This window comes from Culex quinquefasciatus, chromosome 3 (genome assembly GCF_015732765.1).
Source record: "Culex quinquefasciatus strain JHB chromosome 3, VPISU_Cqui_1.0_pri_paternal, whole genome shotgun sequence".
In the NCBI taxonomy this organism is placed as follows: Eukaryota; Metazoa; Arthropoda; class Insecta; order Diptera; family Culicidae; genus Culex; species Culex quinquefasciatus.
In genome coordinates, this window is record NC_051863.1 from 161,356,195 (window position 1) to 161,378,636 (window position 22,442).

Consider the following 22,442-nt stretch of genomic DNA (forward strand, 5'->3'; position numbering starts at 1 on the left):
CTTTTTTATTTCAGTGTTATAATTCCATTGTTAGATTATCCAATTATATCAATTTGAATTATAGGAACTCCAAAACTACGAACTAATTATCTAGTAATAAAGTTATTTGAATTGTATTGAATTGATAAATCAAATGTTTTACGCCGATACATTTAAAGGATATTATTGACTAAGTGATAAAACAAAATTAAGTGAAAATTATATTTTTCCGAAATATAGTGCATGTTTTGTGTCTTAAGAAGTCTTGAGTGTTGTGGCAAATGGTAAGGGGCAACTTTCGATTTAAATCCTGGGAAAAGCAATAAAAACCGAAAAAACTCTGTGAATTTTTGTCATTTTTATATGAAAGAAGTTTCAATCTTGTCGTGACACAGCCTGAAAATTGATGTAAGTGTGACAATTGGGTCCTAAAATGAAGCTTAGATTGCTGATATTATTGTTTACAGCGATAAAGCTTATTTTTCTGAGTACAATGACCCTTTGTACGACCACAAAAAGTTTAAAATGGATTTTTAAATCAATTTTGAAAATTTACCTCGCGGTCCTTCTTGACAGAAAAGCTCCTACTTGACAGCTCGTTCCAAGGGGACCATAGTTGATCCATCGAAAAAATGTTGTCTTGTCAAAAAAATTGCATTAAAATGAAAAAAAGTGATCAGAAATGTTTTTTAAGCGTGTTTTTTCAGGTCAAAACGCGTTTGACACAGGTACAAGCTCGACTGCCGTAAACATTTTCGATTATATTTCGGGGCTCCGGCAACCAAATTCAATCAAACTTTGGGGCAATGCACAGAATGGTCAACCAAACAAGACGTGTTTGTTATTGTTTACATTGCGTGCTATCGTTATTGTTTATTCAAGGTCAAACATTAAAACGCGTTTTCTAGGAACGTCAAATAGCGACGTACGACAAGTTAGCACGACGGCATAGAGTTATCTACGTGCGCCTGTATTGCGTGTACGTACACGAAAATGATTGAGGTTAAATTTTGTATCGGCCAGCAAAACAAATGGCGTGCTAGTGTGCGTGAGAGCGGGCTTAGATAACTCTATTGTTTAAATTGGAAATTGGATAAATGAAACTCAATACAAGCATAATAAAATATTCTGATTCCCGTTTTAGAATTGAGTTCCCGTCTTTCGAATTGGTTTCAAATTCTGTTCCAATCATTTATCTGATATTTAATTCTAATTCTTCAACGTTGCGTTAGTTCACACGTGTACTCTAATCAAATATTTGCAAATTTCACACCAAATTTCCTTATGATAATTCGCATCAGTTCGTTGACACTTTGTTTAGCATCACATCAGCATCGGCCTACCGAGTTGCTTTTTAGATTTTTATCTTCAAGGTCAATCAACCAATCATCCAACTTTCTTGGCAACATTTTATTGAATAATTTGTTTTTAATCAGAATTCTGCAGTGTTCAACTCCAATTTTATGTTTTCGTTGTTGGTTCCTTGCGTTTCACAATAATACAACATTTGAATAGGCTTTTGCGTTGGATCCTACAGATGTTCATGTAATCCTATTGTTTAACAGGTTCGTTAAAAAAAATATTATTAATTTTGAGAAAATACTCAGAATGGAAATGACAACTAAAAAATACGAGTTAGACTTTTATAAAATCATCAATTTCTCAATGTCAACATGTTAACAAATTATTCATTAAAAATCAGATTTGTTTGAATGTTTTTTTACGTTTCTGGATTTTTTTTTTATAATAATTATAAAGAAAGGAGTTACACCCTTAGAAAATCAAATCATTTTATTTTTATGATATTTAAACGAAAGAGGAATTCCCAAAAGCTTTTTGTTTTAATGTTATCAAAAAAAGCATATTTTGAGCCAAATAAAAAATCCGATGATTTTATTTTTTAAAACATTCTTGACTTTTCAAAAATGATAAATATGTACTTTAAAATATAAAGAAATCATTTTAAAAACAGAAATTTGCTTATTGCAATCGAAAAATTTTAGGTGTACTTAGACACAACAATTCTATCTCATTAACTTGAAACTTGAAACCTTTTGGTGGCATAAACTTCAAAAAATATTTGCAACGCCTAAGGCTATTTTAGATATGTTTTGCTGTTTTTTCCGCGACCCTATCCAAAGTCAAATATGATTAAAATGGATAACAGCTTTGTATTTGGAACAATATTGTGTCAATAAACTTTATTTCCATAATCTAATCTAATCTAATCGAACACAAGCGCAGCCAGTCCGAAGAAAGCATCCTGGAAGAACTTGTGCTAAGATAACGGCTCAAGTTCTTTCTTGTCAATATTAATGATTACAGTACATCCGAGTTACCCCGAAAATGTACAGCAAAAAATAAAGCGGCCAGGCCTACTGCGTTGCATTAACCGCAGAGACGGATTCTGTGAACGGATCACATTTCACAGAATCATCAGGGGAGGAAGGATGCGTGGACATACCGTACCAAACGCTCCGAATCAGTTGTGGTGTGGTGTGTTAGTGTAAATTTGGCAGATAATAATAATTAGTGGGGGGGGGGGGAGGGGGAGAAAATGAGGGTAGGAGAAAGGTAAGGTTGGAAAGGGATAATTTGGATATATCATTTGATCAATAGAATATTATATAAAATAAGGGATAATATCCATTTTATCTATCATTATTTGATAGATATTAATATCAAATAATGATAGATAAAATGGATAGATCGCACCAAATCAAGATTTAACAGCTCCAGCAGGGTTTGAACTTATCATCAAATGCCACTTGAATCGTAATTCTTCTAGGATTCTGGACTTGAACAGGACTACAGTAAAGTAGCGGGCGGCAACAATCAAGGTTTCAGTTCATCCAGCAGCGATCCTGGTACTGCTCGACCGGCAGGACTTCATTAAGTGCTCCAGCTGTTGCTGATCCTGCCTTTTTGTTCGTGTAAATCGAAGAGCATTAAGCCGACGAGAAATTGAAATCTGGGTTTTGATATTCCACTGACACTACCTCAACCGCTAACACCATTTAAATTGTACAGGAACTCCGGTTTAAAAATTGAAATCGAACGTTTTAAAAAAAAATACAAATTCCAAAAATATGACGCTCCCAGATTACTTATATGACGCTCCCAGATTACTTAGATCCTGTCAATAAACTTTATTTCCATAGACATTTTACACGGTGAAAAATCGTGTACCACAACAAAACGTTATTATTAACTTTGAATGTCAATAGCAACTCAAATTAAATATTTCATCAACATTGCACTTATTTTCTCAACTACACGCTGTCCATTTACGTGAGTCTGTTCACAATAAACTGTACAAGTTACATTACCTAATCTCATCAAGTTGAGCATTCACATCGATTAGAGTGGTGCAAACAATTCGCTCGCGCTCACCGGGCTCACACAGACGTCAACAACGGCTCTGACACTGACATCGTTACAGGACGATCCGTGTTTGCGATTGGACGCGCACTGGTTGCGGGGCAATTTTGCAAATTTTACCCATAAAATCCGCACCTTTAACTCGGGTACCGCCCTGACCGGAATTAATTGAAGCTTTCTAGCGGCTCGGGTAAGTCATGGATCTGTTTACACTGCTTGGCTGGTGATTCCCGTCACGTTTGAGTCGGCATTAGAAGACACGCGCCACGAAAATATGCGCCAATTGACAGACGTCAAGCCAGGCTTGAACTGACCCCGGACAAAAAGGCAATCTGATTAGAGGGAGACTGTTTTACTCTCAAGTAGGCAATTATTGGACAATTCAGTGTCATTAGTGCGCTTTTATTGTTCGTTTGGCGGGATTTGCGTATCAAGCTGGAAAATTATCCTTTGTTTTGAAAACAGACATTAATCTTGTTTGATGTTTAATGTTTAATTGTCACACAAAACGGAAGAAAATATACTGTGGTATTGTGGAAAATGACTCACTACAGTTACAGTTACGTTATTGATTAGAACTTTTGGTTACAGACGTGTTTTTCGATTGTCGATTTGATTTTACATCATAAATTGGGTGCATCTTCATTAAATTTCATTATTCCTTTAAAAAAAAATCACAGCACTATGCATAAATAGACCCCACATTTATTTGACGTGATGATGCAAAATGACTCTTTGGGCTTAGAGTTGGAAGAATAAAGTTTAACAGAAATCAAAAACCATATAGAACCAAAACCAATTTGCTATAGATTTCCATCAAAAACAGCAATCTGAATTTTAATAAGAGAAAGGAGTCGATATTTCACTTTATTGACTTTTTCCCAAACATCAAAACTGTTAGCAAAACCGGTTTTAATCCCATACTATTAAGAAGTAGTAGGCAGAGGATTTCTGAGTTCCGATTTCACAACTCAGAGAAACCGGATTTCGGGCGAATAATTAGCATGACACTCTCGGGTCTCAAAGTCAGGATGACTTTTAGGGGGAGAGGGGGTAATATGCACCCCCGGGGCAAAATGCACCCCTGCTTTTCTCGGTTTTTGGAAGAATTTTCCGGGGTAAAAATCATAGAAATTGGAAGCTTAACATTGCTAAACCATGCTGGAAAAATTTGAGCATCGCAGTATCAAAACAGCTCAAGTTATTTGCAAAACTTTAAAATGTTGTGTTTTCATCTAATTTTCATTGAACTTTCATTATGATTTTTGGACAATATAAAAAGCATTTATTGATATTGTGAGTGTTGAGGTATATAGTTTTTGCCATAATCTTCCTTATTCTGTAGATAGATGAGTCCAAAAACATCAAAAAATGCATTTTTAATTTAATTTTCTGCAAAAAGCGTGGTCGGGGCAAAATGCACCGCTTTGAAGCTCCTTTGTAAAAACAGCGGTGTCATCTAGTGGTGACTAGTGAAAACTGCTTTTACCCGGTGCATTTTGCCCCATGTTGCGGTGCATTTTGCCCCGTTGTTGTAGTGCATTTTGCCCCAATGTTGCGGTGCATATTGCCCCGCATGGTTGTTTGAAATGAATCAAAAATGTTTTTAGAAATTTGATATTTTCGAACAATTTTGAGGTTTTTTAAGACTTTTTTCACATGGATGACGAAGAATAATAGTTGTTTTAGAACATCGAACAAAATTATTCCACAGTAATGCTGTAATGGTTGAGAAATCACAGTTTTCCCTTAGGGGGTGCATATTACCCCCTCTCCCCCTACGAAAAACAAAACTGTGTGACGAATATTTTGAGCCCGTTTCGGAATCGATTCACTCCGTTCGCGTTAGAACAAAAGACTGACGTAAGTGTTATGTCCAACCGAGATTCATTGAGTTCTTACAATCTTCTGAAGCTGAAAACGTCAATTTAAAAAAAGCAAGCTAGAATAAAAAACTATTGTTGTCAACTAGGGCGAATCAGAACAAAAGTATGAAAGGCGACAGCAGATAATAAAAAAAACCAGTTTGTTCCCCACATTTAAAAAAAAGTTTTTCCAGCGTTAGTTTGTCACAATTCGGTAGCTTCTACAAAATCAATCAAATCATCACTAAATTTTAGTGAGGTAGGTCCAACTCTAGACGCGGGTGATAATTTGATGCAAATGAGCTTGTCAGATGTTCCAAAACCAGTTAGTAAATGGCGCGTTTTTCAAATCCAACTGTGATCAGGAAGAGTATTCACGACAGCGCATTGACTGCCAACATTTGGGTGTTTTTCACTTTTTTCTTCGCAACATTTAAAATGGAACTGGTTTCTGATTCATTTGGTCTGTTGTTGGGAATTTCTCTCAAGTGTCAAAAAACATCCTTGTTTTGATCAAAATTGGAAGTAAACATTCGCACTGAAATCCCTGAAATATTGAGAAAAACAAATTCCAAGCTTATCAAAACAAACGATAAACTATTAGAACTTCAACTCTTTAAGCAGTCACCGATTTGATTTATCTCCAAACGATTGCCAAGCAGATTGAATTCCTGCCACCGGTGTTGATTGCTCATCTCACTAACTGACAACGAAAACCATCAATAGCAGCCCTTCTAACAGTCAGCGGTCAGAGTGCTCTTTCATTTGTGGCATATGATTAACTAGCTCAGAAACTTGCATTAGTGATTAGTACAACTAGGGTGAACAGTGCAACGTAATTAACAAATGTAAAATTCTATCAAGCTTTTTAAGATTTATTGAAGTAATGTAGGTGAACAAATTTCTTCTTATTAAGACATACTACTTAATTTTTTGTCCATTTTACCCCAACTTCAGTTGCAACTAATAGTAGGTATTATGGAAATTAATATGTCGTGCCGCCGATTGAAGATGATTTCCAGTGGAGGAAACCGGTTTGGAGCCAGTTCATTCTAAAATTCGTTGATAGAAGTGTGCTGCTCGCCGGTTACAGGTGATTTATGATTAGAGATAATCGTCAGTCACTTGTCAGCATCAGCAGTTTTTTTGGAGCATGATCCTAGGCACCCCTTTCTAAAGTGTCCACGTGGTTTGGGAATAGCCCCTCTGAACCTGCAGCAAAGAAATCAGATTCCTACAACCTTCTATTATTATTTATTTCTACACCAATTCTTGGAAAATCCATTTTGCATAAATGTTTAATAACAGCTTTTGTTATCATAACAAAATTGGTTATTGGTTGAAAGTCAAAACAACTTGAGAATAACATTTTTCGTTATGAAAGAATAACTCCAATTGTTATTAGGATGATCGGTAGGGCTAGTGGTTAAAAAGTGTACAGAAAAGTGTCTAAACATTAAAAAGTGTACAGAAAAGTGTCTAAAAAAGTAAGCTAGAGTTCAAGATACAAATAAAACCCGTTACAGATATTATTTATTTTCGTAAAAATATTATTGTAATTTTTTTTTTTTTTTGAATAATGGAGAATTTTCGTCACTTTAGTTATGATTCAGCTATTTTGATTTTACTGAAATTTTAGAAATTGATTTCACTAAAATATCTCTAAAACGAAGCAAATCCTAAAAAAAGAGATTTTTTGCATATAAACAAAGCTAAGGCAAATTTCATTTGTAGCATTCTTTTACATTTCGATAGCGGTGTGCTCTCTTATACTAACTGACATTTTGGTAGTTGCGAGAAAAACGATGTTTGAACTTTGAAATACTGTTTCTGGAAAACTATTCGACAAACAATTGTTCAAACAATTTTAAAGTATGCACCTGACATAACTTGTGACAAGACATTGTGAAATATAAAAATATGTGTGTGCAAAGTAATTTTATTGTTAAAATAGTTCAAGTTAGTTGTTTCAATGTTCTTTTTTTCACGAGTTGATTAATTCGAGGTTAAGAAAAACATTTTATATCAAAACTTTTTTGAAACACTTATTACAGTTTGAATTTGGTAGGAAAATTATCCTTTTGGAAAAATGAGCATTTAAATCAAAATTTTTGTATGAAAAGCTTGGTGATATTTTATTTTTTATGAATATAATTGTAAAAACATCCATAAAACATCAACTATGACGAAAATGATGTTGTAAAAACTTTTCGCTAGTTTATTTTATATCAATTATATCATACGACCTTTCTAAAATGAATGGTATCCAAGGCACAAACCATTATTTAGATATATGGTGAATTGCAGTAGCAATGAAGTTGATGAATGTATTGAATAGAACAAATGTGCAAAAAATTTTAATACGTAATATTTTCAAGTATGGACCAAGTTGTGCCAAGTGTGCACATCAACTATGGAAGATGTTATTACGTAGTTTTTTGCATGGACGACCCCTGCAGTTGTGCTAAGAGTGCACAACGACATGAAGAATGTTTCAAATTGGACTTTTGGGTTGGGCTAAGTCGATCGTGGGTTTTTTTTATGTTTTTAAGTACTTTGTATGGGATTTTGTATGGCCTTTTTTGTGCAGGAAACATGTAAGCAAAGTTTCAGCTACGTAACAACATTTTACAAGTGGGTTCCAACCCAAAAGACCAATTTGAAACATTCTTCAAGTCGTTGTGCACTCTGAGCTCAACTGCAGGGGTCGTCCATGCAAATAAAAACTACGTACCGTCAGTGGGGGTGACGCTGGGTCTGGGGGGTGAGATTTAGTCAACGGATTTTACCGTTTCTCAGGTGCTTCTCTATGCCATTAAATTCTGTTAAAATGGTATAATATGGTATAATAGCCCAACTCAAAAGTCCAATTTGAAACATTATTCATGTCGTTCTGCACTCTTAGCACAACTGCAGGGGTCGTCCATGCAAAAAAAACTACGTTACAACATTAACAATTATTACATTTTAAACAACATTAACAAACAACATTAACAATTAACATTTAAAATTTTAATCCTAATCAATGGGTCGCCTCTAAACCATTTTGACACACTTCACCTAACTGATAATTCCTTCTCACATCCAAATGTGCACACTTGTGCTATTTGCCTTCCAAAATAGTGCTCATTATTCAATTATGGTCAAATAATTTGTAGGAGACATCCATATTTTAATTTATTTTACAAGTATTTAAAAAAATACAGTTAATTTTTTTTACTGTTGTTTTGAATAACGTGCTTTTAAATTATTTTAGAATTTTGCGCAGTCAAAATTTTGCTGGAAATTTGAAATGAATTATCTGTATATCGAAAAATATTGTAATGGACAATATTTTCCGAAAAATTGTTTAAAATATGTTTTGCATTTTGTTATAGTTTGGAAACTTGTAAAGTGTAAGAATAAAATAAACAATGCTTAATTGCTCTTAAAAGTATTTTTCTAATAATTAATTAAATTTTCGAGGCATTTCACGGTATTTACTAAATTTCACGGCCAGGGGTAAATTTCACGAATTACGCGGCTTCCACGAAATCGCAAAAACACCAGCCCAAATAATCGGATTTAGTTGTTTAAATAAGAAAACATAATAACAAAGATTTGTTCGAAGAATACCTCAAAATGTGATTGGTCTCTTATTACAATAAACATCCAATATCAAAAAAATCATAACGGCGAATAATAAAACTTGTTTCAAGTAACATAAACTGTGATTGGCCTAATATTTTCAAAAATCAAGAAATGTTACTCCCAAGTTATTTCCGTCTGCTCGGGTTCATAATAAACTATTTCATAAACATTTGCATAACATATCTACAAATTAAAATTAAACGCTGGTAAACCAAACCTGATCGCGTATCACCTTCTATGTGTGAATAACATTGGGAACTGATAAATCGGTAAATATTTGCAGCATACAATCATAATCTTATCAAGCAATAATTACGTTAAGTCAATTTCTAGATACAGTGAACTGGGTGAATTTGATAAAAAAAAACGTTAATAGAGGTCACCATTCTCAGCAAATCAATGAATATGATCAATTTAGAGATGTGGAGAACAAAACGAGTGTGATCTATATTGCGTGATATATGAACTATTAATAATCTCAATGATCTATTCGCATATATTTCTATCGATTCTTGAGTAGGAAACCATGAGCATTTTCGGACAAGATGGGACCATCTGTTAAGTTACCATAAATTAAGTTCCATGCCTACACAAATACTCGCGTATAAATTGCGATGAATTTCACGGGCATCAGCAAAAAAAGCAAAATCACCCCAGCTTACAGTTGTAGTAAATACAACTCAATCAAACAATATCAACATAGTGTAATGAGAACGAAAGTGCAACTAAACAGCAATCTAAATGCTTACATGATAAAGGCAATTACCTAATATAGAAGCAATTTCATGCACGCATTCCCAGCTCATTGTTCTAGAGTGCGTGACGTTTTAACCCTTTCAGGCATGGGTTCGATGACCTGAAAGTCAATATTTTTCAAAATATTCTAGAACTTTAGTACTGTCTCACAGAAATGTTTATGCCAATATAAAAAAAAAATTAGGAAATGTAGACCGAGAAGGGTTAAGCCTTTGAATAATAGCAATTCATCGTTATGTAAACGTCGCGGGACAGATGCTTTCAGGAAGTTTCCCAAATTGATGCTCACATGGAGGCACGCTTTACAAACTGTTGCTCGCTAAACGATTAAATTAGTATGATTAGATGAAGTGTGAGACTAAACTGCTACTGAGCTGCTAGGAGTATTTAGATTCATTTGTGCTGATGCAACATTTCTTTATTGAAGATGTAAATTAGCTGTAAAATTTGTTCACGAAAGCTTAAGAAGTTCAGCATTTCACAGAAATCTTCTTGGGTGTTCAGAAACCAACAGATCGCCATCCGCATTCGCACTATCCTATTTAGCGTGAAAATTACTGCTAATAACCATTCCATGTCGAGAATTATCAGCAATTATGCATAAAATCTTATTGCAAGAATTAAACATGCATCTCGGTGGATTGCTTCTTCACCACCATCCGGGCAATAAACATCAACATCTTCGGCTTTGAATTACCCTCATTACGCACTCCAACGCCAGAAAGATGACGCTGAGCTCCAGGGACCACATGTTGTGATTCCGCAAAAACAGGTTAAGAAAAAGTGGCACACGCACCCAACCGGGAAGTGCACTCGATTGCCACTTTCTCGAGCGGGAGAACTTCTTTTCGCTCGAATGTTTTCTCTGAGGTGTAATTCCAATTGTGACAATCACCCTAAGAGCAATGAGGCTGCATGGTGCCGCTGGGTTATACCATGATTAAGAAAGACATTAAGTAGAACTTTATAGCGGAAAAGAACTGCAAATTGCGACTTTGCAACTCCAATTGCACTCCCAGATTGACCTGATGACAGTGCGCATCTTCTAGCAGTAACTTGTCGATGCCATGCTCTTTTAAGGTAACTTTAGAATTTTTTCAAGAAAAACGCATTTTCACATGATGGCTTCAACTCAGTTCCAAATGACTTGAGATAAGAGAGCATAAGCAAGACGAACCCATGGTGATTCTACCTTACGGGAAAAACCAGTTCTTTGACAAATGTAGGCCATTATAATCACTCCTGCAATAGTACCTTTCTTTACGACTTGCTGGTTAGGCGGAGTCATCTTCCTAGTTAAATGCTGGGGGCAAAAAAAGCAATAAGCTTCTCTAGGTGTTGGACCAACCCATCAAAGCCTCCCCGTGCGGTAGGTCAGTTTTGTGCTGTTTTACTCTTGTCTCTGAACTCTCTGAACAAGGAATGATTAATATGCTCTATGTGTCCCATAAAAATTGATTTTATCGCATGTGATAACCCTTTCTTAAGATCAGTTCTACTTGTTGGTATTCAATTTCTTTGTGTGTTTCGTTTTGTTTCCCAGTGGACCAATACTACCGGATGCCAAAGCTGTACGCGTACGATGACTACGACGAGTGCTTCGACGCGTACGACACCCCGGAACAAGTGTACTGCGTCGCTCGGTCCGTTGTCAAGCCGGACAATGGTTCCGAGCTATATCGGTTCATACAGGACTTCTCCGCCGACACTTACCGGCACTTTCGACACGACCACCTGGACCGTGGTTTATGCGTGGAACGATGTCGCCGGTTGGTAGCCGGACTCGACAACAGTACCCTGCAGCAGTTGTACGTGGAAAAGTTCAACATAGACTTTCCGGTGAGTTCCGCTGTAAAGCAGAGATATATAAATTACAATAACTTTTGTTTCCAATTCTCGTAGTACATTCTAAACTCAAAGATATTCGAGAACGTAGACCAGGACCGACTTAACTACGGGCGGCTCATCAACATATGTGAGAATTACATCCTCCAAAAGGTTTACAACCTGACGGCCTACACAGAGATCGAGTATTGTACGCGCCCTGTTCGGCAGCTGGACGTGGATCTGCTCGATCTAAGCTTTATTGCCATCTCAATGCTGTTAATTTTCCTGGTGATCGCGTCCACCTGGTTCGACTACCGGTTGAACAAGAATCAAAAAAGCGACCACTACCAGTTGGAAATTCCGTGCCGAAGTAGGTGTTCCCTTTTGGGATTTGTAATTTACGACCCCAATTTGCATACAGATAAATATTTTTTCTTTACAAATTTCAGAAACCATGATGCTGACATCGTTCTCCCTTAAGCGGAACTGGTACCGGCTGATGAGTCGTTCGAAAGATCAACTCAACGAAGACCTACGATTCTTTCAAACGTTCCGCTTCTTCACCTTCTTCCTGGTCATCCTCGGCCACTGTTCGGACATGTTTGCCGTGACGCCCATCGGTAACCCATTCGACCGGGAGCGTGAGTACTACAATCCGGAATCGCTGGCCCTCATCAACGGGTCCCAGATCGTGCAGACCTTCTTCGAGATGAGTGGCTTCCTGCTGAGCATTCACTTCTTCACGACCCGAACGCGCCTCAAGAAGGTCAGCTGGTCGGTGGTGTTGGCTGTGATAGTTTACCGCTACATAAGGCTGACCCCGGCGTACGCGTACGTGCTGCTGCTGCACGCCACGTGGCTGCCAAAGCTCCAGGATGGACCGCTCTGGATGCGGGGAACCCAAACGGAGCGGTACATGTGCCGCCAGAACTGGTGGACCAACCTGCTGTACGTGAACAACTACGTGCGGTCGGATGAGCCGGTGGGTTAAAAGTCGTCTTAAAAAAAGATTTATTTTAAATCATTAATTTATTTCAGTGTCTACAACAAGCATGGTATCTGGCCTGCGATTATCAGTTATTTGCACTAGGAATGATTCTGGTAGTGGCTGTTACCAAGTAAGTAATTGCGTCATGGGTCATGGAAAAAAAAAATTACTTTTACTCTCCATATGAAAGAAGTCTGAATCTGGCCGTGCTATCTTGACACACCCTGCACACGTATATGCCCGACTACCTAAAACATTCTTAATCATAACTCAGGAATACGGCAACCAAATTGTCCCCAAGCTTCGAGACAATGCACAGAATGGTCAACCAAACAAAACGTGATTGTTATTGTTTACATTGCGTGCCAGGAGGTTAGAACTTGTTAATAATACACCCAGATTAGCTGTTATAATAACACAAAATAATGACAGAGATTTGTTCCAAAAATAACAAAATCTGCACAGAAAAAAAAGTTGAATTTTGGAATGTTGAAAATTTGGTAGGTTGAATATTACCTCTTTTTTGAGTAATATTACATAAAAAATGTTTAAAAATGTGAACCCGATGAATATTTATCAAAGACTGATGGAAATTCATCATTTTCTGGGGTAAAATTGATCATTTTTTTGCCACAAAATCTGTCACCATTTCCTGATGAATATTACCATCATTTTTTTCTGTGTGTTATCAAAAAAATATTACAAGAACATTCGATAACAGAGAAAAAAATGTTCCCGATAACTTAATTTGGTATTGGTGAGATATGTTTTTGCGCTAGTAAATAACTGACTTTATTAGCTAATATTTGATTTGGCTCAGAATTGACAAAACAACTAAAATCGGTTGAAATGGCGCGGATTTATGATTTTTGGACAAATGTGTTATTTGCGTAAATTAACGAAAATGGCCATTTTTCGGACCACCCTAACACGGCGTAGGTCATCGACCCGTAAATAGTAAACGTAAACTCCCAGTCCAGTTTTGAAATCCAAATCGAAATATTTTTATCTTTTAACTTTACCTTTCATTTGGAACTGCTGTAATTTTTTTAATTTTGTGGGATGGTTCCACTCAAATATTAAATATTTTCAAATGCTGAATAAAATCGGTAAACATTGGCTGACGGCTTACAAATTTGATCTATTGTCCGTTTCTCTCAAAGGTACACGCCGCGCGGCATTTCAGAATGTGCCGCAGATACTATTCACAGCAAAAAATCCGATGGTAAAATCGCATGCAAAAGCATGCACATTACCTTCGTCAAAATAAACACTTAATATTACACATTGCATGTACAATTTTTGTAAACACAAAAAAAAAGTTGCAACCGACGGGATTCAAACTCAGCACCAACAGTACGGACTGGCGCCTTAGCCCACTCGGCCATCAGACCGTTGAAAAGCTGTAAGGATAAACGCATATTTCAGCTTGACATTTCGGTCAAGTAGGTTTCCCATACTGATGGGCTACATATTTCAGGGTGTAAAATCACATAAAATTGCATAGAATAATGCAATATTTATTTTACACCCAGGCCTTTTACACGCAGCTGGATTACTACTTTTTTAGCTGTGTTGACAGCAATTTTCTGCACTTTTGGTGCAATAAAAACCATAACCGGCAACAATACCATGCAATTCGAAGAAGAAGATCAACAAAAATACAACGTGCAGTATGGGATTTGACAGCGCGCATTAGCCGAAAGTGCGGCGCGTCGTTTCGAGGCTGTTATGCCGCGTGTCTTTTTCGGGAATACGCGCAATAACAGAGACCAGGTAAAATATCCAAGTGAGCAAATACACTCAAACCCCGATGGTTTGACACCAACTGATGTCAAACGAACGGGGTCACTTACCCTTTTACACGGAGTTCACACACACTACCAAAAGGTTTGGTTTAATAGTGTGAGTGAGCGCCGTGTAAAAAATGACAGTTCGTCACTTTTCGGTTTGACTTTGTCAAACCAACGGGGTACAAACTAAAAAGTGTCAAACGAAAAAGTGACCAACCACCGGGAGTTGAGTTTAATCAAAATATTTGGAAGTTCTAGCGATAAAACAAAATAATAAAACATTTCGTTATGCAGAACATTTTCGATCAAACTGTTCCATTCCTTTCATATCAATGGTATATCAATCAATTATAAAAAGAACATTCCAATATTAATAATAAAAAACATTTAGCAAACTTTTCACATTAAAAAAAACACCAGCAAGACCACATTTATAGCCAAAATAATGTCCTTGATTAAATTGGACAACATTTAATTCTGTGCCATATTTAGTAAACTAAAAAAAATCAATAAATTAGGATATAGACACTTGAAAAATTTTCGAACAAATTGTTAATTTCCTTAGGGGTATACAATAAATAAAAAAAATAACTTTCAAATTTTTCACTTTTGAATAAAAAAATGGTACAAAGACCGGCAAAAATAATGTTCTTGACAAAATAGGTAAAAAATGTCCCATCCTTCTGGCCATATTTTGCAAAATAAAAAATAATATCAAATTGGATTATGGAAAAATGGTAAAAAAAATCCAATTGTTAAAGTAAAATTCCACAATAAAAAATAATGGCAAAAAAGGTTATGACTTATGATCGTATTTTTAAAGTTTGAGTATAACATGATGATGTCCCGCCCGTGTGGATCAATCGGACCGCGCACTGGACTCACAATCCAGAGGTTACTGGTTCGAATCCCGCGGCGGGTGCTCTAAAAATTCTAAGTGTACCGTACTCAGACACTTAGGAGCCCAGGGCGGCGAAGTCCTTGTAGATAAAAAGGAAGACACTAGTGGTTACTTACTTTACTTTACTTTTACTGCTCAGACAACCCCCGGGTCATGAGCTGTCTCCAGATGCGCTGCCACTGAACTCGGTCTTGGGCTGCTACTCTCCAATTCCGACTCGGGACTCCCACACTTCGAAGATCTTCCTCCACTTGGTCTAACCACCTTGCACGTTGCGCCCCCCTCCGCCGCGTTCCAGACGGCTCCGAATTGAACACCAACTTCACCGGATTGATAGTCTGGTTCGGTTGGCGCGCATCCAGCGCGTCCGGCATTCTCGCGACGTGTCCGGCCCACCTGATCCGGCCAGCCTTGGCGACTTTCCGAATGTTTGGCTTGCCGTAGAGTTGCGCCAGCTCGTGGTTCATCCTTCTCCTCCATACAGTGTTCTCACGCACGCCGCCAAAGATCGTCCTAAGCACTCGTCGCTCGAAAACTTCAAGTGCTTGCAGGTCCTCCTCGAGCATCGTCCACGTCTCGTGCCCGTAGAGAACGACCGGTCTTATCAGCGTTTCGTACATGGTGCACTTTGTACGCCGGGAAAGATGACCAGACCGTAGGGTCTTGTGGAGTCCATAGTAGGCACGACTACCGGTGATGATGCGCCTCCGAATTTCTCTGCTGCAGTTGTTGTCCGACGTTACCAACGATCCGAGGTACACAAACTCCTCCACGACCTCGAACTCGTCGCCGTCGATCGTCACGCTCGGTCCTATGCGAGCCCTAAGGGACTCGGTTCCTCCTGCCAGCAGATATTTCGTCTTCGCCACATTCACCTTCAATCCAACCTTCTCTGCTTCCCGCTTCAATTCGGTGTACCTCCTGGCCATCTCCTCGAACGTCCTGCCGACAATGTCCATGTCGTCGGCATAGCAGATGAATTGGCTGGATCGGTTGATAATCGTGCCCCGCATGTTGAAGCCCGCCCGCCTCATTACACCTTCAAGCCCAATGTTGAAACAGAGGCCGGAGATACCGTCGCCTTGTCGCAGTCCCTTGCGCGATTCGATCGGGTCGGACATCGCTCCCAAAATCTTCACGCTGCACCGCGCCCCGTCCATCGTCGATTTCACCAGTCTGATCAGCTTCCCGGGAAAGCCGTTCTCGTACATGATCTTCCATAGCTCTTCGCGATCGACCGAGTCATAAGCGGCTTTGAAATCGATGAACAGGTGGTGCGTCGGGATCTGGTACTCGCGACATTTTTGGAGGATTTGGCGTAGCAAAAAGATTTGGTCCGTCGTCGATTTCCCCTCCACAAAACCGGCTTGGTACGGCCCAACGAAATCCTTTGCTCGCTCCGACAGACGACAGAAGATGATCTGAGACAGCACTTTGTAGGCCGCGTTGAGAATAGTGATGGCTCGATAGTTCTCACATTCCAACTTGTCCCCCTTCTTGTAGATCGGGCATATTACTCCCTCTTTCCACTCCTCCGGTAGCTGTTCTGTGTCCCAGACCTTGACTATCAGCCGGTGTAGACAGGCCGCCAGCTTGTCCGGGCCCATCTTGATGAGTTCAGCACCGATACCATCCTTACCCGCTGCTTTGTTGTTCTTCAGCTTCTTGATGGCATCCTTAACTTCCCTCATCGTGGGTGCTGGCTCGTCCTCGCCGTCCAACATACCGCTGACGTCGTTTCTCCTGTCGCCCTGGTACTCCGCCTCTGGGCCGTTCAGGTGCTCGTCGAAGTGCTGCTTCCACCTTTCGATCACCTCACGCTCGTCCGTCAAGATTCCTCCGTCCTTATCCCGGCACATTTCGGCTCGCGGCATGAAGCCAGTCCGGGATTGACTGAGTTTCTTGTAGAACTTACGCGTTTCGTTGGAGCGATACAGCTGCTCCATATCCTGGAACTCCAACTCTTCCAGGCGGCGCTTCTTGTCCCGAAAGAGATGGGTTTGCTGCCTTCGCAACTGTTTGTACGACTCCTTGTTCCCACGGGTGTTGCGCAGCAGCCACTTGTCCCGCGCTGCTTTCTTCTCGTCCCAAATCGCCTGACATTCCTCGTCGAACCAGCCGTTCCGTCGAACTCGGTCCACGTACCCGATGGCGCTCGATGCCGCTGCGTTGATGGCTGCTTCCATATGGCTCCAGCAGGCCTCCAGAGGGGCTTCGGCAAGCTCACCCTCGTCAGGCAACGCAGCTTCGAGTTCCCGCGCGTACTGGGTAGCGACCTCAGGATCCTTGAGCCGCTCCAGATTATACCGCTGCGGGCGACGGTACCGGATCTTGTTGACCTCAGACAGGCGTTGGCGCAGCTTGGCCACCACCAGGTAGTGGTCCGAGTCGATGTCCGCGCCACGGTAGGTTCTGACGTCGATTATGTCTGAGAAGTGCCGACCATCGATGAGAACATGGTCGATTTGCGTCTCCGTGTCGTTTGGTGATCTCCAGGTGTACTTGTATAGGGAGGTGTGCTGGAAGAAGGTACTACGTATGGCCATGTTTCGGGTAGCGAAATCGATGAGTCGTAGGCCGTTCTCGTTCGTCTGCTGGTGAGCGCTGAACCTTCCAATAACCGGTCTAAACTCCTCCTCCTGGCCAACTTGAGCGTTCAAGTCGCCGATGACAATCTTGACGTCGTGTTTTGGACACTTCCTGTACTCGCGGTCAAGAAGCTCGTAGAAAGCGTCCTTGTCATCGGCGTCGCTTCCCATGTGCGGGCTGTGCACGTTGATGATGCTCAGGTTGAAGAATCGGCCCTTGATTCTCAACCGGCACATTCTGTCGTTGACTGGCCACCACCCAATCACGCGCTTCGCCATTTCACCCAGCACGATAAAAGCTGTCCCCAGCTCGTGTGTATCGCCGCCGCTCCAATACATAGTATACCCACCGAATTCTCGGTGGTCCTTCCTCGTCCAGCACACCTCCTGCAGCGCCACGACTTCGAGACCGCGGACCCGCAATTCATTGTGAAGAATGCGGTCGCTCCCATCGAAGTTGAGAGACCTGCAGTTCCACGTCCCGAGTTTCCAATCCCTGGATCCCCGAAAATCGGGTCGGCGATTGGATCGGCTCGCATCTGGAGCTCTCTGCACTTGAGTTTTACGGCGGGTGCGTGTAGCCATCACCAACCCCCTGTCTCGCCGGAGGACCGTCGTACCAGGACTGTTTAGAGTCCCACCCTGGCACTGGGACTGTTAGTCAGCCGCCCCTAACCTGGGGTACAGACGCTGGTTCGAGCCGCCCCTAACCTGGGAACAGACGCTCGGGGGGCGGGGGTCCTAACTCTACCTGCAGTAAGCCGCCCCTAACATGGAGAACAGACGCTTACCTCGACGATGGAGCAGGACACCGGTTTCTTTGAGCCGCCCCTAACCTGGAGAACAGACGCTCAATGAAGGGGGGGGGGGGTCAACCTCTTCTTTGGAGCCGCCCCTGACGTGGGGAACAGCCGCTCACAAGTAGAAGGAATCGAACACCAGGTTGTTTTGGGCCGCCCTAACCTGGGGTACAGCCGCCCAAAAACGGGTGATGGAGGGAGGGTGGGGGGCGCACGCACGATTTGGGTTTTTGAATGCACTCTCGTTTGAAATTATTTTTCTTTTTAATTTTCAAAAACTTTTTGTTGTTTTTCCTCGCACTAAATCTTCCACTCCGACCCACTGTGCACTATCGAGAATTTCTTCTGTATACACTCCCAAGCAGCACTACACCCAGCACGTTGACGACGACGACGATGCCCGCACACAACACAAACGCCGTGCAAAAGAACGAAGACGACGACGACGACGGTATTGTACTTGCCACGCGGGGACTTTTTTTGGTTCTTTGTTATGGCCCGATTTGATCTGCGAGTCGACCAATAAATTTGCAACGATTTTGGCCAATCTCACGATCGTCGCGTACGGTTTTTAGTGGCCACCGATTCACTGCAGGTTCCGGAGGATCTCGACGGAATTTCACGCCGCGATGCACCGGTGTACTACGATTTTCGCGAAAAATTCGACGGAACGATCGGAGCACGACACTTAACCTGCTCGCACGCACACAGGGTCCCACTAGTGGTTGGTACTAGCAAATAGTGGCCGACAGCTATGAAGTCCACTTCGTTTTTATATAACATGATAACAGGATCAATGATTGAATGGTTTGGTTCTCTCATAAGATCTGTTCAATAACAATTATAAGACTTAGTGTTGGGGATGTTATTATTTTTTCTTCTCATTACCGATGATCATGACTTTCTGATAGATATTTTAACAGAACTTGTTATTGAAATGACCTCCGTTTTGTTATTCCGACCTACCCGGGCTATATACGCGCTGGCTGAACCCTGTTTTGCATGAATAAATAAAAAATTAAAGGGAGAACGAGGACCCGACCAATTCGGACAAGATTCGGAGCGAGGGATGTCACCATCTAATACCCGGGACTGGGATAAGCGGTACACCACAGTTAGGAAAAAAAAACTTTATTGATATAAATTTTAGGCTACATCAAACCCGTGTGCTTCCTTAGCAGATTTCTCCAAAACTCCTTTCTGCCCTGATTCGGATTCCGAATCATTCGCGGGGGTAAACAAAGCTCAGCACAATCCATATCAAATGGTTCCGAGTCTCGGTGCACTGGCGCATTTGGTGTCCACTTGAATCCTAAGAGCGCTTCATTTGGGGTTGGATCGTCAAATTTTGCAAAATTGGTCAACATTGTCGCCAAAATTTCGCGCATTTTGTATTCGTCACTATCCGGGAGAACATGGGGCAGAACCTTGGTGCTAAAAATCAAATAGTTTTACAAGGCATTTCAACTTTTTCTTTAATTGGCAAACCCAAATAAGTTGAAAATATCATCGGTATGGGCTGCTCCGTCGACATTTTTCACATTCAAAACGGTTTTAGTGATGTTGCAGCGGCCAATAAAACTGAACAAGTAGCAATACTGCTTTACATTCGGCTGATACTTTGCTATCAATTCTGAGCTCAAATTTGACATCACCGAAAACGTTAGGTCCGTCATCAAATTACAGGTCTCATTTGTTGTATCGCTGCCAATATCTTGATTGCCCAGGTAGAATTGCTTGATTCTGTCCCCAATTGTTTTACGTTCGATTTCATCCCAAATCTCCATAAAACGAGGAACCAGCCAGGATACGTGTTTGTTGTACTTACTTAAGTTGTTTTTGTTTTCTACAAATGCTAGAACTCCTTCACTGCATACGGTACCGAGCATTATAGGCAATCTAAGGGTATCAAACGATTTGAGAATTCTCTCTGGACTCTGAGTGATTATGGCGTCTTTGAAAACATCTTGCTCGATGACAGGTCTGAATAAAAACTGTAACGGATCACCTTCCTCCTGTTGGCTTGCGACATGGTTTTGGAGTCTGATCAATGATCTTGCAGATGCTTTCAGCAGGGTTTCTAGAAAATACGGTTTAGGAAATGTATACTTCAGTATCTCAAGTACCATCAGAAATATTTTGCTATCCGCTTACCCAATACATCGTTATCACTCGTTCCTTGATATCCTAACAGGCGAGCAAGTTTTCTGGCTTTTTCTTCTGGTTCAACTTGAAAATCTGATTCAGTGCACATCACTCCACTCATACAAATTGCTCGTTGAAAATATTGCCTGTAAATCAATTCTTAAAGATAAACTTGTTATCCTAGATGGGATGTTATTACCTGGACTTTGGTGATAAATAGTGCAAATACACAGACATGCTGCCTGCACTTTGGCCAAAAAAGGTAACATTTTGTGCATCTCCACCAAATTGATGTATATTTTCCTGAACCCATTCAAGAGCAAGACGCTATTCAGGTATAATTATACAAATAAAGAGATTATTTTTTTATTTCTCGACCAACCACACCTCGACTTACTTGATCCTTCAGACCCGCATTGCCGCTTATGCCAACACTCGGCATGCTTAGAAAACCTAGAGGTCCTAAACGGTACGACATGATAACCACAACGACCCCCCTTTGAACCAGATATTTGGGATCGTAAAAGTATTCACTAGCAGTTCCGGTCCGAAAGCCTCCACCATGGACAAACACCATCACCGGATACTTTACCAAATCATTCACGGGAAGTCCGGGAGTGTAAACACTTAAGAACAGTCCATCTTCAGAGCCCTCGGTAAACCAACTGCTAAACATGCAAGGTCGTATGAAGCCAGCTTTCTCAACACTACAGTTCAGTACAGGTTGATTGAAGCGTTGTAATGGAACTGGAGATTGAAAGCGAAGCCGTCCAGTCGGTGGTTTTGCGTACGGAATTCCTTTGAAAAAATGATACGATCCTCCATTTGGTAGCACACTGGTAATACCGCGAACTCTTCCTTGACGAACTTCCACAACTGGTCTTTGCAAACCCGGCCAGAATCCAACCATCCAATTCCAGATATTGAACCAAATCATGGTACACACTAATTTAAGCCCTATTAGGATTGTTTCCCACATGTTTGAATGTTAACCAAGGTGCTTTTGCTTACTGAATGAGTTTTTTTGCAGAAGTTGTCCACAACAGAAGTGTACCAGTTACAAAAAAAATGAGTAAGTTTAGTCAACACGTGGGACCTATCAAATCATTCTCGTTTCTTTCAACGGGAGTTCTCTCACGCACCGTAGGGAGGGTAAAGGGTAAAGGAACCAGAAAGCGCTCACTTTGTTGTGAGAATGAAGTAAGATTGAAAACTTTTATTCAAATTTTAATATTTGTGTTGTAGAACGTTGGGAACCTATTCGATCTACAGTTTCTATAATGTTTTAACATAAATTTGCTGATTTTGACAAAGAACTTTGTCCTAAGGGCTCTATTCTGGTGAGGTGTCAATCCAGAAAAACGAAAAATGTCGCGCGTTACGAAAATGTTGCATGCTTGGTACTGCGGAAGGGGTCAGCAACGAATGAAGTGTGGCAACAATGGTGCAACATTCTCGCGTGACAGTTCCAAGAAAGCAGGAGACGAGGCAAAATTTGCATCATGTTGCCACATTTCATGCGGACTATATAAGCTAACAGATAGCCTCTGAACAGATAGTTTTGACCGAAAATCCGTCAGAGACGGATCGACGGTGGTAATTTTATTGCTCACATACACATACACACATTGAAAGACACAGGTTGTGCACCAACTTGGGAGGAATTCTGTGCTAAAGAACATTGTTAGAACGGTCACTCGGAAACCAGAATGATTCAAGGCAATGGGGTTGGGACCAAACTGGTAGGATATTGGCCACACCCGGAGTGGCCATGGCGCTGAGGGAAGGT

At 40.5% G+C, this 22,442-nt stretch overlaps 2 protein-coding genes across 2 annotated transcripts in view; one reads left to right on the forward strand and one right to left on the reverse strand.

The window, feature by feature from the left end:
• The window catches only part of LOC6037316 (nose resistant to fluoxetine protein 6), a 35,405-nt gene that overhangs the window by 1,039 nt on the left and 11,924 nt on the right, over window positions 1-22,442 (forward strand). The window contains exons 2-5 of the mRNA XM_001847191.2: window positions 11,155-11,450; window positions 11,514-11,808; window positions 11,888-12,420; window positions 12,477-12,556. Of these exons, the coding sequence (XP_001847243.2) occupies window positions 11,155-11,450; window positions 11,514-11,808; window positions 11,888-12,420; window positions 12,477-12,556 (1,204 nt within the window). The remainder of the gene's footprint in view (window positions 1-11,154; window positions 11,451-11,513; window positions 11,809-11,887; window positions 12,421-12,476; window positions 12,557-22,442) is intronic.
• Window positions 19,306-20,852, reverse strand: LOC6037318 (esterase 6). Its single transcript, XM_001847190.2, has 3 exons — window positions 20,663-20,852; window positions 19,997-20,588; window positions 19,306-19,942 (listed from the first exon to the last, which is right to left on the reverse strand). Exons 1-3 carry the CDS (start codon window positions 20,772-20,774, stop codon window positions 19,660-19,662), a joined length of 987 nt encoding a protein of 328 aa, XP_001847242.2. The 5' UTR covers window positions 20,775-20,852; the 3' UTR covers window positions 19,306-19,659.